The 17,698-nt window shown below is 45.1% G+C and overlaps 1 protein-coding gene across 1 annotated transcript in view; it reads right to left on the bottom strand.

The window, feature by feature from the left end:
* Positions 1-16,912, bottom strand: part of LOC143934809 (uncharacterized) — a 60,923-nt gene extending 44,011 nt beyond the window's left edge. Inside the window, exons 1-2 of the mRNA XM_077458432.1 lie at positions 16,781-16,912; positions 3,344-3,402 (exon numbers count right to left, since the gene is read on the bottom strand). Coding sequence (XP_077314558.1) covers positions 3,344-3,402; positions 16,781-16,912 — 191 coding nt within the window. The remainder of the gene's footprint in view (positions 1-3,343; positions 3,403-16,780) is intronic.
* Between the last annotated feature and the right edge of the window lie 786 nt (positions 16,913-17,698).

The following is a 17,698-nucleotide window of genomic DNA, read 5'->3' as shown; positions in this document are numbered from 1 at the left end:
GCAGAGTCCCCTTATAACACAGCAGAGCCCCTTATATCACACCAGAGCCCTTTGTATCACAGCAGAGCCCCCTCCATCACAGCAGAGTCCCCTCCATCACAGCAGAGTCCCCTCCATCACAGCAGAGTCCCCTTATATCACATCAGAGCCCCTTGTATCACAGCAGAGCCCCTTGTATCACAGCAGAGCCCCTTGTATCACAGCAGAGCCCCTTGTATCACAGCAGAGCCCCTTGTATCACAGCAGAGCCCCCTCCATCACAGCAGAGCCCCCTCCATCACAGCAGAGTCCCCTCCATCACAGCAGAGTCCCCTCCATCACAGCAGAGCCCCCTCCATCACAGCAGAGCCCCCCAGAGTTCCCTCCATCACAGCAGAGTCCCCTCCATCACAGCAGAGTCCCCTTATATCACAGCAGAGCCCCTTCTATCACAGCAGAGCCCCCTCCGTCACAGCAGAGCCCCCTCCATCACAGCAGAGTCCCCTTATATCACATCAGAGCCTCTTATATCACAGCAGAGCCCCTTGTATCACAGCAGAGCCCCCTCCATCACAGCAGAGCCCCCTCCATCACAGCAGAGCCCCCTCCATCACATCAGAGCCCCCTCCATCACAGCAGAGCCCCCTCCATCACAGCAGAGCCCCTTATATCACACCAGAGCCCTTTGTATCACAGCAGAGCCCCCTCCATCACAGCAGAGTCCCCTCCATCACAGCAGAGTCCCCTTATATCACATCAGAGTCCCCTTATATCACATCAGAGCCCCCTGTATCACAGCAGAGCCCCTTGTATCACATCAGAGCCCCCTCCATCACATCAGAGCCCCCTCCTATCACAGCAGAGTCCCCTTATATCACAGCAGAGCCCCTTGTATCACAGCAGAGCCCCTTGTATCACAGCAGAGCCCCTTGTATCACAGCAGAGCCCCCTCCATCACAGCAGAGCCCCCTCCATCACAGCAGAGCCCCCTCCATCACAGCAGAGTCCCCTTATATCACATCAGAGCCCCCTCCATCACAGCAGAGCCCCCTCCATCACAGCAGAGCCCCCTCCATCACAGCAGAGCCCCCTCCATCACATCAGAGCCCCCTCCATCACAGCAGAGCCCCCTCCATCACAGCAGAGCCCCCTCCATCACAGCAGAGTCCCCTTATAACACAGCAGAGCCCCTTATATCACACCAGAGCCCCCTCCATCACAGCAGAGTCCCCTTATATCACATCAGAGCCCCTTGTATCACAGCAGAGCCCCTTGTATCACAGCAGAGCCCCTTGTATCACAGCAGAGCCCCTTGTATCACAGCAGAGCCCCCTCCATCACATCAGAGCCCCCTCCATCACAGCAGAGCCCCCTCCATCACAGCAGAGTCCCCTTATATCACAGCAGAGCCCCTTGTATCACAGCAGAGCCCCCTCCATCACAGCAGAGCCCCCTCCATCACAGCAGAGCCCCCTCCATCACATCAGAGCCCCCTCCATCACATCAGAGCCCCCTCCATCACAGCAGAGCTCCCTCCATCACAGCAGAGCCCCCTCCATCACAGCAGAGTCCCCTCCATCACAGCAGAGTCCCCTCCATCACAGCAGAGTCCCCTCCATCACAGCAGAGTCCCCTCCATCACAGCAGAGCCCCCTCCATCACAGCAGAGCCCCCTCCATCACAGCAGAGCCCCCTCCATCACAGCAGAGCCCCCTCCATCACAGCAGAGCCCCCTCCATCACAGCAGAGTCCCCTCCATCACATCAGAGCCCCCTCCATCACATCAGAGCCCCCTCCATCACAGCAGAGCCCCCTCCATCACATCAGAGCCCCCTCCATCACAGCAGAGCCCCCTCCATCACATCAGAGCCCCCTCCATCACATCAGAGCCCCCTCCATCACAGCAGAGCCCTTTAGATCACATCAGAGCACCTCTCAACATCAGTCCCCATTTCAGGTTGGTGGGGGAGGGGGCCTCTCAGGAGGTGTTAGGATCGTTTACATTACAAAACATTTCTGAATGTTCGTGTTGTGTCTGTGCTGGCAGGCCAGATGCAGTGTCAGTGGGCCTGTTTTAATCTGTGCCAACATGAGAGAACTCTCCTGCACAGCAGCATGTCTCTTACCTAAGAAGCTCCAGTCCAGGGCTGCTAATTAGACTTCTCTCCTCCAACCAATGAGAGCAGCGGAGGGGTGTGGTCTTGGGTCTGTGGAGAAGGCAATCTAGAAGCTCTGGACTGGATTGCAGAGCTCAGCTGAGGTCCTGGGAGACACAGATTCCTGGATTCTGTTTCCAGGATTTTGTAATGGAAAGATCCAGTGTGTAGTGTACAATGAGCGCAGGGAGCCACTTGTAAATTAGAAAGCGTTTTTTGGGTTTTCTCCACTGAACTGTCTTTGAAGCTGCACAGGCCCCCCCTGCTGGCCGGGCCCGGTACAACAGGGCTGGCTGTACTGGCTTATCAGCGGCCCTGGGCACGGATGGGCATGGATAGGCGGCACAGGTGGGCATGGATAGGCGGCACAGGTGGGCACTCATAGGCGGCACAGGTGGGCACTCATAGGCAGCATCGGTGTTATACTATAGTAATGGATGCCAATCAGTGCCAAACAATAATGCATGCCAATCAGTGATGCCCATTGTGGGCACTGATTGGCATCCATTATGGGCACTGATTGGTACCCATTGTGCTGACTGGCATCCCTGGTGGTCTAGGGAGGATTATGACCTTTATTACCTTTTCCCTGGTGGTCTGGTGGCGTCCCTGGTGGTCCAGTGTGGGCATCCTCGGGGGGGCTGTGCTGATAATCGATCAGCACAGACCCCCCCTGTCAGAGGAGCAGCCGATCGGCTCTCCTCTATTCGCGTCTGACAGACGCGAGTGAGGGAAAGCCGATCACCGGCTCTTCCCATTTACACTGTGATCAGCCGTGATTGGACACGGCTGATCACATGGTAAAGAGTCTCCGTCGGAGACTCTTTACCGAGATCGTAGTTGCCGGGTGTCAGACTGACACCCCGCAACAACGATCGCCGCGATGCGCGCCCCCGGGGGTGCGCAGCGGCTCATAATCCTGATCACGTCATATGACGTCCGGTCAGGATTATGAAACCACTTTGCCGCCGTCAATTGCCTATAGGGCGGGCAGCAAGTGGTTAAATGATCCAAAAGTACAGAGTATGTAGAATTAGATTTCATATGTCACCAGGGTAAATAGAAAAATAAATACAACTTTCTCTAAGCTTCTACATTAATTACGAAATACCATATTTTCAAAATCTAAAGCGATAGTTTGGCTACTATGAATGTTAAGGTGGTTTATATGAATGAAGTACATGGTTTGAGTGTTAAAATGTACTCACGGAACTGCATCTTCAAATATCCCAAAATCTTGAAATTCATTTTGAAAGAAAACAGCCACCTGCAAAATTAAAAAAAAAAAAAATCAATTACCCTTCTTTTAATTCTGGAAAAAAAAATAGATCCTGCTCACTTAAAGCAGATTAAACAGAACAGTGCAGTGCTTGTGCTGTGTAATCTGCCCCCCTCTAAACCTGGCTGAACCTGCCACTTCCTGTATCCCTCTCTCTGTACTGACTATGATAACTAGGGCTGCTGAGCCCTGACCACCGTGGTCAGAGTATGTCCCTGCGTCATCCGCAGCCTGCTCTCATCTCACCTTCCCCTCACCCCCTCCTCCTTGCCCGTCAGCTCCTTGTGTGTCCCCATCTCTGCCTCCCCCCCGATATTAATACAAATCTAGTATCTATGATACTCAGGCATAGCACACTGTATATGTCTTTTCTAAAAACGAGGCTTGTAAATACCTATTTAGAGCTATCTTCAGGCTGGTCATGTGACTCCTGGCCACTTTACAGCCCTGAGACAAAGCTTCTGCAGGAGGGGCTGAGCGACCACGTGATCTCCCCGGCTGACCTCAGAGGGAGGTCTCGGCCCCTCCTGCAGAAGCCATGCATCGACGGTGAAAAGCGTTGGCGAGTCACATGACCGGCATGAAGATCGCTCTAAATAGGTATTTACAAGCCTCGTTTTTAGAAAAGACATATACAGAAAAGACATATACATTGTGCTATGCCTGAGTATCAGAGTGGCTGCCAGTGACTTCTTTTTTTTTACAAAGTTCTTTATTTGAGAAGAATGTATGTTTACAAGATAATAGCAATTATATTGCAAATTTTGTACAGATTAGAAAATAAAAAATAATAAACCAGACATATATAAGTGCAAGCATTGGACTTTGACGTGACACACCTAGCATCTGTTAAATTAAAATGATGTCTGATAGTCCCATACAAAAATTTTTTAGGGTAAAAAACCTGTTGACATTGTAAACTCCATATTAAACAGGAATCTCTTCCCGCTCTGCCTTTTCTAACCAGGTATCCCAAAGTTTACCGTACTTAGCTGGACATCCCCTGTGAGTTTACAACTCTTTCTTGTACGGTAGCACAGCATTAACTCTTGGGCAGTGGGTGGTAGTGCCCTAAGCCATGTCCGTGCCATAAGCAGTCTAGCCATGAATAACGATTCCTGCAGGAAAGTGTAAAGAAATTTATCAGAATCTGGGTCTGGGAACACTCCCAGTATATACTGCTTAGGGCAGATTGTGAGGGGGGACCCCATTATATCATGAATGGATTTTACCAGTAGCCCTGAATGACAGAGCAGGACCAGATAATATGAAAAAAGGTACCAATGGAACCTCCACATCTAGGGCATAATTGGTTGTAGTTGGCTCTGTATTTGGCCATGCATGGGGGGGTCAAGTAAGATCTGTGTAGAATATATAGCTGAGTAAGACAGTCAGACAGTGCAGGGGAGACGTTCTTGCATGAATCCAACACCTCCTCCCATTCTTCATCCTCCATCTCCCTCACATCCCCAGCCCAACGGTCTTTTAATTGGTAAGCTAATACTGTAGCAGATGGAAGAAGGAGACTATTATAAAATGTGGAGATACATTTTTTGGACTCCGACCCGAGTATCACATCCAGGGTATATAATTGAAAGTGCATTGAATTGGGAAGACCAAAATTATCCTTAAGTTTCAGGAACGATTTAAGAACCCTCCCACAGTAAACATCAGATAAGTATACAACTCCCCTAGTAATCCACAAATTGTGGTCGGGTATCTGTAGGAGCTCAACCAGACAAGGATTGTCCAACAGGGGTGTATGACTATGCGTGGAAGGAGTCCAGAGTCTGCGTCTCACCACTTCCCACACCTTACAATGATGATATAACAATCCTTTGCGATTTCCCAGAGTCCATGGGTCACCAGGGTCTCTAAAGAGGAGATGAAAAGGGTGTGTGGTGATTCAAGAAAAGGGGGAACACACCAATGACAGAGAGCGATCCCTGTCGCCCTTATCTATGTAGAAAAAATGGGACAATTGCTCTGCCATATAATACAAATTATAGGCAATAACTTGCATATAAGCCTTTAAAATGAGCACTTTTGATTTTTCACGTTTGTGTCCCATAGACTTTAACGGTGTTTGTGCATTCAAACAAATTGTTTGCATGTTCTGCTTCGAACCGAACTGGGGGGTGTCCGATTTTTAAAAGTCAGCAGCCACACTTTTTGTAGCTGCTGACTTTTATACGGGTGGAACTTCTCTTTAACAAACAAAAAAAAGTATATATCTAGATCTGATCTTTAGACATACTACATACATCTAAAGAGTGAAGTGTTAAAATGTTACTAAATCTAGGACCTTGTATTCACCATATATGTTCTCCCACAGTACACAGAACATGGAAATGCAATCGTTTTTAGTAAATATAAACTGCTAAATATCTTTTCCCATCAGCAGTATATAGCAGTCTTGTGACTTCTATCAGTGTCTGGTTAAAGCTTATAGGAGGAGTTTTCATTCTGCTCTGTCTCTCCTATGAAGCTGCAGGACACCTGACCATCTGCTTGGACAGTGCTGATTGTCCCTGTGCTGATCACATGAACTCTCCCACGAAAAAAAAAACAACCTCTCTAGCATTGCACACCAAATGAGGGATGTGCAGCTTGCCCCCAAGGCTCTGTACTATCAGGAGATGGATTGGGGACTGTGGAAGAAGGCGAGGATCAGAGAAGACTGGATCAAACAGCCTTTTTACATAATGCACAGGATTAACCCCTTGGGTTTCACAGTGAGTATAACAAGCATGCTTTCCTGCAAATACAGACTGATTTTACTGCTGTTGTGGGTTTAGTAACACTTTAAGCATAACCTAATGGCGGTCCCCTCCAGATCTCTGCTCGGTTGCATGCTGTGGAGGGCAGAGGAGACATTGGGGTGGTCTCCCAATGGTTCCATAAAGAATACCTGTCATCTGCCCAGTGTTATCACGGGGGGGGGGGGGGGGGGGATTATAGCAATAAAGTGTAATTAAAAAAATACCAAAAAAAGTAGAAAATTTTTAAATATATTAAAAACAAATTAACCATAACCCCCGTTGCCCCACACACACCTGCAAAATGCATGTTTCTGTAAACAGCAATCACACCACACATGGGAGGTATTACTACAAAGGTCAGATTGAGAGCGATTAATTATAGCATCAGAACTCACAGGTACCTCGAAGCCAGTGATTCTCAACCCTGTCCTCAGGACCCACTATCGGGCCAGGTTTGCAAGATAACTGAAATACATCACAGGTGATATCATTTGCTGCTCAGTGATTGCACCATTCTAGTCTGCATTTCCCCAAGGTAATACATAAAATCTGGTCTGTTAGTGGGCCCGGAGGACAGGAGTTGAGAGCCACTGCTCTAAGCTGATGAGCTGTAAAGGCTTTTCTAGCATCACCTATGGACAATATCAGGGGAGCATGCAATATCTATTTGCTTGACACATACTCATCTTTAACCGGTTCCCGACCGGCTCACGTGTATTTATGGGGGCAGAATGGCTCCCCTGCGCGAAACCCTGTACAAGTATGGGGTTCCTTTATGGCCCGCCAGAGGGTGGCTGCTGCACGGCGGGTGACCCGATGCGCATGGCTGGTGGTCACGATTGCCGCCGGCCACACACTATTGCATACGTTGTAAACACACAAATCCCTGTGCTATCAGAGGAGAGGAGACATGTTGTTTGTTCCTAGTAAGTAGGAACTAAGATTTGTCTCCTCTCCTACTCAGTCCTATCCCCATACAGTTAGAACACACATTTAACCCCTTGATTGCCCCCTAGTGTTAACCCCTTCCCTACTAGTGCATTTTTATAGCACTGATCGCTTTAAAAATGCAAACTTGTGGATCATCTTTCATAGGATAGCAAAGCAATGGGCTTGATTCTCTAGCCCTCCGGCTGCTTCATCCCCTTGGGGAGGCATGTGGATACTCCAAATTCAGTGCAAACATTAGCTATTATAACTATATGGCACGAAACGGAAGAAAGTGCATTGCACATACATGCATCAATCCCCCCTTCCTTTAGTGATCCTTGTAGGTAAGCATTCCAGTCGGCCCTCATGGCGGTCATCTCTAACTTCACCTATTCTTTATATTTTTAACTTTGCACAATTCTTTTCTCACTGAGTGAAATTGACGGCATATGTATTCTATAATGTGATGGTGTTCCTCTTCAAGGTCACGGCTGGCTGTTCTGGGTGTGGGCTTATGGTGGCCAGACTTAGGCACTCGCTATAAGGGTTTAAAGCTGTGGCATCACTTTTGTAGGTGGTGGGTTATGTGGAAATTAACCTAGCCATCCAATATGCGCCTTCAGATTTCCCTCTCTTTTCCCCTCCCCCCCTCCTTCTTTTTAAAGGTGGATCTGGAGGAAGTGGTCGTTTGATATCTCCCTTGTATCGATCCGCATCCTATGAACTACGTAGCCTTACATTGGTTTGGGACACACCCATGCATATCAGCCACAGATACTCTATGTAGCTTTTTAAGCACATTCAACTCTGACGAACCATTCCAGGTAGGCCATTATTGCCGACTTAGGCATATTTAAATATGAATAGACTTCCTTTATTTAAATTTTTGTTTTATTTTTTTCATGCTCCCCATCATGTATATGTACTGTATGCGGTAAATATGTAGGTTTTAGACTTTAAGATTTGTCCTTTCTATGTTGTAGAAATACCATTGTGCCATCTAAATTTTGCTCTTCCCCCCTGATGAAAGTTCTGTGACATCAGCAACTAGAAACGCGTCGGGTGTGGGTCATAAGAAAAGAGTATTTTTATTCATTGGTTGGCTTTTTATATTTATCCATGTTTCTGTATATCTGTAAACTGCCATAGAGACACCATCAGCAGTGGCGTCTCTCTGGCTGGATTCTGTATTTGTTTTGTAATTGTTAATAAAGAATTTACATGTTTTAACTGTTATATGGTGTTGGTGGTCATGTTTAAAATCCCACTCTAATAGGGGGACCCTCTTTCTTTCCTAAAGTATACCAGGGATGGGACAACCTCACCAGAACCTTTTGATCCACTGAAAGCCCTTTTCTACTACGTATAAATGCAAATGGTCCCAAAAGTGTGTCAAAAGTGTCCAATCTGTCTGTCGCAATGTAGCAATACCGCTTAAAATTGCAGATCACCGTCATTACTAGTAAAAAAAATGCCATAAATCTTTCCCATAGTTTGTAGACGCTCTAACTTTTGTGCAAACCAATCAATATACGCTGTAGCAGAGCGTCCCAGAGAGAGCCAGGAAAAGTCCTGTTCAGGGTTTATACATCTCGTACACATTCAGGGATCTCTGATCCATGATCCAGTTCGGGTCTTATGCCTCTTCCCCAGGCTAATTTAAGCTCACTTGAGCAGACAGCCTTTGCTCTCTGCCTGGGAAACACAGACAACGCTGGTCTGTGAGAGCAATAAGGTTGGTAAAAAGGTGCAAAGCAGTTTATGTGGAAACTGACAAGCGGTAGGCTTGCTCAGCCTGGTAGTTAGGGCCTTCATAGTGTATAATTAGAGCCGAGACACGGCTAGGTTTTTGTTTGGCTATTTTGTTCCGTTTGTTTTATTTTGAACACTGTACAGCACCTCTATGGACTAAATATCACCATTAAACACTTCACTGTTTGTCACTACTTCACTTGATCTGGTATCTGTGCCTGAAAGCCTGCTTATCCCTTAAATATTACCAAAAATATGAAGAAGAATATATATTGGCCTAAACTGATGAAGAAATTACTTTTTTAAAAACATTTTTGGGGATATTTATTATAGCAAAAAGTAAAAAAATACAGCTTTTTTTCAAAATTGTGTATAGCACAAAAAATAAAAACTGCAGAGGTGATCAAATAGCACCAAAAGTACGCTCTATTTGTGGGGGGAAAAAAAGGACACAAATTTTGTTTGGGAACAGCGTTGCATGACCGCGCAATTACCAGTTAAAGCGACGCTTTGACAAATTGTAAAAAGTGCTCTGGTCAGGACAGGGGAGGATCCAGGGGGGGCAATTGCCCCCCAGAAATTAGTGACAGGCAGGCAGGTGGATCAGTCTGCGGGGTCAGCAGGTAAGCTGGCGGATCAGTTAGCAGGCCAGTGGGAGGGCCGGCGGATCACTTAACGGCTGGCGGGTGGATCGGTGGATCAGTCAGCGTGCCGGCAGATGAGTGGCTGAACAGGCCAGTCGGCAGGTGATTGGGCAGGGGATGACATCATCTCTCACCGTCTGCCCTGCATCACCGCTCTCCTGCCCTCACTGTGAAGCTGCAGGCAGCAGAGAGATTACATAATCTCTCTGCTGCTTGCCTTCAAGCTGGGACACAGCAAGTGAGAATCTGCACAGTGTAGCAGTAGCAGGCAAGTGACATGGCAACAATTTGAATCTGGTGGCAAGGTGACGTGGCAAGTGACACAGCAAGTGACAATCTGAATCTGGTGGCAAGGTGACATGGCAAGTGACACAGCAAGTGACAATCTACAATGTATGGCAGGTGATGCGGCAATTGACAATCCGCACCAGACAAGTGACAATCTGCAATGTGTGTCAGGTGACGTGGCAAGTGACAATCCACCACGTGTCACAGGTGACGTGGCACGGGACAATCCGCAGCATGTGGCAGGTGACGTGGCAAGTGACAATCTGCAACTTGTGGCAGGTGACATGACAAGTGACAATCAGCATCTGGTAACAGGCGACGGTGGCAAGTGACTCACTCAGGGCTCCCACTGATTCTGCATTAGGGTAAGTTGAACTATTTTATTTTATATTCCAATGTAATAATAGAAATAGCGCGCTTCAATCATCCTGATACCATATCAACCATGGTGCCATGATGATTGAAGCGCCAACACCAGCCATTTCCATGATAAATTGCCTGCAAAAAAACCTTATTTTCTGGCAGTGCCCCTCCCAAGACTTGACTCTGAATCTGCCCCTGGGTCAGGAAGGGGGTAAAACCTTTCGGGGCTGAAGTGGTTAATATATTACCAAAAATGGTGGGTATTAGGTTGTGTTTGCACTAAAATGTATTTGATTGTATTTTTTTCTGAAAATATGCATTTAATAATCAGTTACGCAAATATTGCAACAACTATCTTTTTATTCTATTGGTCCACTGCTTTTAGAAAATACATAAAGTTCTGAGGTTTTTTGAGCAAATGCAGATTTTCAAATGTGTGCAAAAAGGGAAAACAATTCTCTAGTGCTGAAGTGCTTAAGCATAGAACACATAAATTACTTTTGTAATTGGTTGTCCACTTTTTTCCCTAATCATAACATGTAATATCACACTACTTTGTGATATTACACTGGCGCTAATAAAGTTCTGCCAGGAAAGAAGGGTAGAATCTGCGCACACCTGTCCTTCCAAACAGAATCTTGCCACTGGAAATTACAGAGTGTGCTGACCTGCAGTGTAACAGAAACAAGATATACCTGAGCTGAAATCCCAACAGTTTGTATAATCCATCAAGTGCTAAAGGGGTGTGACCACATATTAACACTAGAAATTCTGGATGAACCCTCTGTGTACTGCTGTATACACGTTCAAGCAAACTTTGCAATAAAAAAAAAAAAAAAAAAAAAAAACAGGATTTTTTTTTTAGCTCAGTGGCCAGGCCTTAACCCCCCTTTCCTGACCAGAGCACTTTTTGCGATTCGGCACTGCGTCGCTTTAACTGACAATTGCGCGGTCATGCGACGTGGCTCCCAAACAAAATTGACATCTTTTTTTCCCACAAATAGAGCTTTCTTGTGGCGGTATTTGATCACCCCTGCGGTTTTTATTTTTTGCTCTATAAACAAAAAAAGAGCGACAATTTTGAAAAAAAAACGCATTCTTTTTTGCTTTAATAAATATTATCCCCCAAAAATATATAAAAAAAAAAAAAACAATTATTTTCCTCAGTTTAGTCAGATACATATTCTTCTACATATTTTTGGTAGAAAAAAATCACAATAAGTGATTGGTTTGCGCAAAAGTTATAGCGTCTACAAAATAGGGGATAGTTTTATGGCATTTTTATTAATAATAATTTTTTTTTTTAAATGGCGGTGATCGGTGATTTTTATCATGACTGCGACATTATGGCGGACACATCGGACATTTTTGACACATTTTTGGGACCATTGGCATTTATACAGCAATCAGTGCTATACAAATGCACTGATTCCTGTGTAAATGATACTGGCAGTGAAGGGGTTAATCACTAGGTGGCAGTGTAGGAGTTAAGTGTGTCCTGGGGCGTGTTTCTAACTGCGGGGGGTGTGGATGTGTGTGACATGTCACTGATCTCTGCTCCGATCACAGGGAGCAGAGATCAGTGACACTGTCACTAGACAGAATGGGGAGATGCTTGTTTACATTAGCATCTCTCCATTCTTCCTCTCAGTGAGACGATAACGGGTATCCCCGCTGCAATCGAGTCCGCGGGACCCGCAACCCGACTAACATATCTTGCCGCAGGCGTGCGTGCCCGCCTCTTAAAGGACCATGTACAGGTATGTGATTCTGCCTGTACGAGCCCTTCTCCCGACGTATATCGGCGAGAGGTGGTCGACAAGCGGTTAACCTGGTGGCTCTCCTCCAACTGGTGTCTGTTTGCCTCATGTTGGCATTGTGTCCACTGTAGGGAGAAAAACAAGGTGCGCCAAAAACTAACTGCAGCAGAAGATGCATTGAATGGTATATTTAATTAAAATCAACCAAATGGCTATTCACACTAATATAGAGATCAATAGGCATATAACAATATAATACTGTGGTCACTCAGCGGGTCCCTGGTGGATTGGAATGTGTAGATGTTAACACGAGAGGAGAGGAACAACCGGCCGGACATTTGTCTTGTTGTCTCGGAACCAGCATGGAACACACTCCGAGACGACAAGATAGATGTCCGGCCGGTTGTTCCTCTCCTCTCCTCTCCTCTCCTCTCCTCTCCTCTCCTCTCCTGTTAACATCTACACAACACCATCCACTGGGGACCCAGCGCTGAGTGACCAAAGTATTATACTGTTTTATGCCTATTGATCTTTATATTAGTGTGAGTAGCCATTTGGCTGATTTTAATGAAAAATACATTTCATTGCATCTTCTGCTGCACTTAGTTTTTTCACACCTTGTTTTTCTCCCATTGTTCTTCCAGAGATTGCTTCGCTCTCAAGGGAGCTGCCATTAATGCGGTATACATATACTTCCTGGACTTTATAGACTTTTAGTTGTGTTATCAGTGTGTTTTGGTACGCTCTCGTTCACCATTCTGTTTTTGTCTTGTGTCCACCGTAGCATTTGCATTTTCCAGAGCAAGTTGGGGGTTTGCCATAGAGGGATCACTTTGACGTAGTTGGCCAGCTTTAACATGTATTGCAATATGTTTGAACTAAAAATATTTTTTTTATTGCAAAGTTTGCTATAAGGCTGCATTCACACCTGAGCGTAGCGTTTTCAGCGTTTTTTGCGGCGTTTTTTACCGCGATTTGCCGCGATTTTGTGCAGGGCAAAAGGTCACCAATGTTAAAAGAAGAAAAACACCCAAATCTGCTCAATTCGAGCTGGGTGCTCACAGGTTACTTAGCTGTGTTTAGAAAAGTGAATGAATATTTGTTTTCCTAACACTAAACCGCCTCTCTGCCAATCAGGTGCTCGGATCTGTTACCGGATTGGCTGAAATGACAGGCAATGTGATTGTACGACAGGCATCCAATCATAGCAGAGGACAGGTGGAGAGGATGGGAGAAGATATCGAGGAGCTGTCCCACCAAGACCGATAAGTGCAGACGGCGGGGGGCACACTGGCAGCATTTGATATGGCACATTGGGAGCAATTGATGGGCACAGTGGTGGCATTTTACGGGGCACAGTGGCGGCATTTTACGGGGCACAGTGGCGGCATTTTACGAGGCACAGTGGCGGCATTTTACGGGACACAGTGGTGGCATTTTACGGGGCACAGTGGTGGCATTTTACGGGGCACAGTGGTGGCATTTTACGGGGCACAGTGGTGGCATTTGATGGCACAGTGGTGGCATTTGATGGCACAGTGGCAGCAATTGATGGGCACAGTGGCAGCAATTGATGGGCACAGTGGCTTTGATTGATGGTACAGTGGATGCGATTGATGGCACAGTGGCTGCGATTGATGGGGTTTTTTTCTGAATTTTTCAGTTTGTTTGCACCCCCCCCAAAAATTTTGAGCACCAGCCGCCACTGGTGTCAGGCATTGCCACCCTCACCTAGGTGAGGAATTAGGAGGTTGGAGCCAGTGCTGATGGAAAAGGTATGTGCTATGCTTAAAAAAAAAAAAATCCAAATATGTAAAAGAAGAGGGATGGGGGGGGGCCAAGTATATGACATGGATAAAAAGCAAATCCATTTTAACTTCAAACTACTACTAAAAATACAGAAACGTATTACAGGACAAAACATTACTACACCTTTTTCTATATATTCAAAAGCTTTACTACAAATAGTTGTAAGTTGTAGCAGTATAACAACACTGAAAATTGTAAATGTTTTATGCAAATAAACCTGCAAGCCCTTATACTGCTATGTGGCGATTCCTGGCCTCTAGATTGATAACAATATGGGTGCAACTCTGAAAGGGAACCCCTGTTAAAAATTAGAAATCTACAACTCATGATACATTAGTGTGATGGTCAGTGGGAAGAATTACCTCCTTACAGATGGCTAAAAAGATCAATGGTGTCGGTGGGAACTTATCCGAGAGGCAGAAGTTGCCCAATGCTGAAGGAACCCCTACAACCTCTGGAGGAACCCTAGTGTTCCACTGAACCCTGATTGAGAATCGCTGGGTTCAGGACAATAAAAAATAAAATCGAATTGCTTGTGTGCCAAAATCCTGGACATATTTGTTTGCCTTCTTCACAGTATATCAATTTGTTCATTTCAAAAGAAAACAAACCAATATTTCACAGCAGTATATAACTTATGTCTGATACAGTTATGAGGCTTGCTGGGAGTCACTGGTTATAAAAAAGGTAATCATTTTTGGAATCATATATGGCTGCAAATTGCACAGAAATATTAAGCCAAGTTAAAGTAACCTGATTGCTTAACCACTTCAGCCCCGGAAGGTTTCACCCCCTTCCTTACTAGATAATTTTTTTGCGATAAGGCACTGCGTTACTTTAACAGTAACGCAGTGCCTCTACAGTTTTTATTTTTTGCGCTATAAACAAAAAAATACAGACTATTTTGAAAAAAAAAAACAATATTTTTTACTTTCTGCTATAAAACATATCCAATAAAAGTGTTTTAAAAATCAAATTTCTTAAACAATTAAGGCCAATATGTATTCTGCTACATATTTTTGATAAAAAAAAAAAACTCCCAATAAGCGTATATTGATTGGTTTGTGCAAAAGTTATCGCATCTACAAACTATGAGATATTTTTAAGGCATTTTTATTTTTATTTTTACTAGTAATGGTGGCGATCGCCGATTTTTCGCAGGACTGCGAAATTTCGGCGGACAAATCGCACACTAAGTGACACCAATACAGTGACCAGTGCTTAAAAAAAATGCACGGTCACAGTATGAATGACACTGGCAGGGAAGAGGTTAACATCAGGGGCGGTCAAAGGGTTAAATGTGCTCCTAGGGAGTGTTTTCTAACTGTGCTTTAACTGGGGGAAGACAGAGATTCATGTTTCTGCTTAACAGGAACACGGGATCTCCATCTTCCCCTCTATGTAAACAAGACAGATCGCTGTTCTGCCTCTCTTGGGAGAGATCTGCGGTTGCTGATGAGATCCGGTCCGCTGGACCCGCTGATTGGCTCACACGGTGTCCAACCACAGCGGGTGCAGATTTCGGTGGCACGCACGCCAAAGACCCGGAAGAAACTGTAACGTAAAAGTACGTGATTTTGCGCTAATGGACCACCCTGCCGCAGTAAAAGTACACGGGGCGGTTCAAAAGTGCGAAATCACGTACTTGTAAAAAAAAAAAAAAAAGCTGACAAAAGAATGTTAAAGCAACTTATTCGCTAGAATAAAACTTTACAGAAACACTATTATTATTATTATACAGGATTTATATAACAGTTAACGCAGTGCTTTACAATATAAAAGGGAGACAATACTGTTATAATACAATAAAATACAAGAGGCTTAAGAGGGCCCTGCTCAGAAGAGCTTACAATCAAAGGGTTGTTGTGGGGGATGAGCTGATAGAAGTGGTAAAAAGATTAGTTGGATAGGCTTCCCTGAAGAGATGAGTTTTCAGGGATCGCCTGAAGGTAGCAATTATGGTAGCTATAAACTACTGTGCAAAAGTTTTAGGCAGGTATGAAAATGCTGTAAATTAAGAATGCTTTTCATAAATAGAAGTGTTAAAGGAGAAGTCCAGCAAAAGCTTGTTTGGTTGGGCCTCTCCTATGGACCACAGGAGTGCAGCTCGTTTTGCACTCCTGTGACCCATTTTCAGCAGAGAAATCAGTTTAGGCACTGCGTCATCCCGACAATGGAAGTCTGGACCCGCCAGGTACCTGGACTTATACCCAGCTCAGCTTCACAGTGAGCCACTGAGAGCCTAGCCTGAGACGGCCCGCTCTGCCCCCTACACAGCCCAGCACTCCAATGAGCATGCTGGATCGGCGATGTTGGATCGCTCGGTTTTCAGTGCAGAGGCGTCAGGGGACAGATGCAGAAGACAGTTCTTAATGACATTGGCTGTATGTTTGGGGCCATTGTCCTGCTGCACAATAAATTTGGGGCCAATCCAAAACCTCCCTGATGAATGAATGAATGAAATACTTATATAGCGCACAATGCGAACTGAATCGCCTCTAGTATGATGGTACTAGAATCCTGATGGTATGTCATGATGGATAAGTATCTGCCTGTATTTCTCAGCATTGAGGACACCATTGATCCTGACCAAATTTCCAACTCCATTTGCAGAAATGCAGCCTGAAACTTGCAAGAACCCTCCACCATGCTTCACTGCTGTTTGCAGACAATCATCATTGAATCGCTCTCCAGCCCTTCACAAACAAACTTCCTTCTGCTACAGCCAAATATTTCAAAGTTTAACTCATCAGTCCAGAGCACCTGCTGCCATTTTTCTGCATCCCATTATATGTTCATGCATAGACTTGTCACCTTGTTTCCACGTCGGAGTTATGGCTTTTTAGCTGCAATTATTCCATGAAGACCACCTCTGGCCGGACTTCTCATGGCAGTAGATGGGTGTATCTGGGTCCCACTAGTTTACATCAGTTCTGTGCTGATCGAACTTCTGGACATCTTCATCTTCAAATGTTGAAGGAAAGTAAGCGTGATCTGTCTTTCATCTGTTGCATTAAGATTCCACATTCGACCACAGATTCTACGGTCTTCAACTTACTTTGTGCTTCTTCAAAACAGCTTGAACAGCACATCTTGAATACACAGTCTGCTTTGAAGTCTTTACATGGGACAGATCTTGCTGATGCAAAATAACTACTGTGTGCCTTATTGCTGTGCTCAGTCTTGCCATGGTGTATGACCTGTCACCTGAAACGGTTTTTTACAACCTCACCTTAGTAGCAGAGTTTGGTTGTTCTTCACCCAGTTTTAAGCCTCCTACACAGCCATTTCTGTTTCAGTTAGTCACTGTGTTTCAAACTACAATTGAAAGTGACAATCATTTGTACCTGCTTAGTATAATTGCTCATAATCACACACCTGACTCTAATCCTACAAAATCCCTGATTTTGTGTAAGCCCCTGTACACACGGTCGGAGATTCCGACAACCAAATCCGTCGGATTTTGTCTGTCAAATTTTGTCCGACGGATCTTGTCCGAAACTGTTGCTTACACACGGTCGGACAAAGTTGTCAGAAAATCCGATCTTTCAGAACGTGATGACGTAAATTTCGTTACGATGGGACTACGTTCAGGCTAGTAGCCAATAGCTTTGGTGTAGGAATTTGATCTGAGCATGCGTGGCACTTTGTCCGATCGGAATTCTCTACACATGATCGGAGTATGTCCGATCGGAGCATTTTGTCGGAAAATATTCCGACGGAAACAGTCTGATACAGACCACACACAGTCGGAATATCCGACAAAACGCTCCGATCGGACACATTCCGTCGAAATCTCCGAACGTGTGTACAAGGGCTAAGTGTGCAAGTGTAAGAACTGATGCTGGTTTAACGACAAAGGGTAGTCAAACCAAATATTTGATTTCAATTTTCTGTCTGTTCGCTCACTTTGCATTTTGTAAATTGAAAAAAATAAAATAAAGCAATTATATATTTTTCAAAACATTCCTACTCA

The sequence above is a fragment of the Lithobates pipiens genome, unplaced genomic scaffold (genome assembly GCF_037356315.1).
Source record: "Lithobates pipiens isolate NorthernLeopardFrog02 unplaced genomic scaffold, aLitPip1_a1.2 Scaffold_28, whole genome shotgun sequence".
Classification (NCBI taxonomy): Eukaryota; Metazoa; Chordata; class Amphibia; order Anura; family Ranidae; genus Lithobates; species Lithobates pipiens.
Note: the sequence above shows the minus strand (reverse complement) of the source record. Positions and strands in the feature narration are given on the sequence as shown.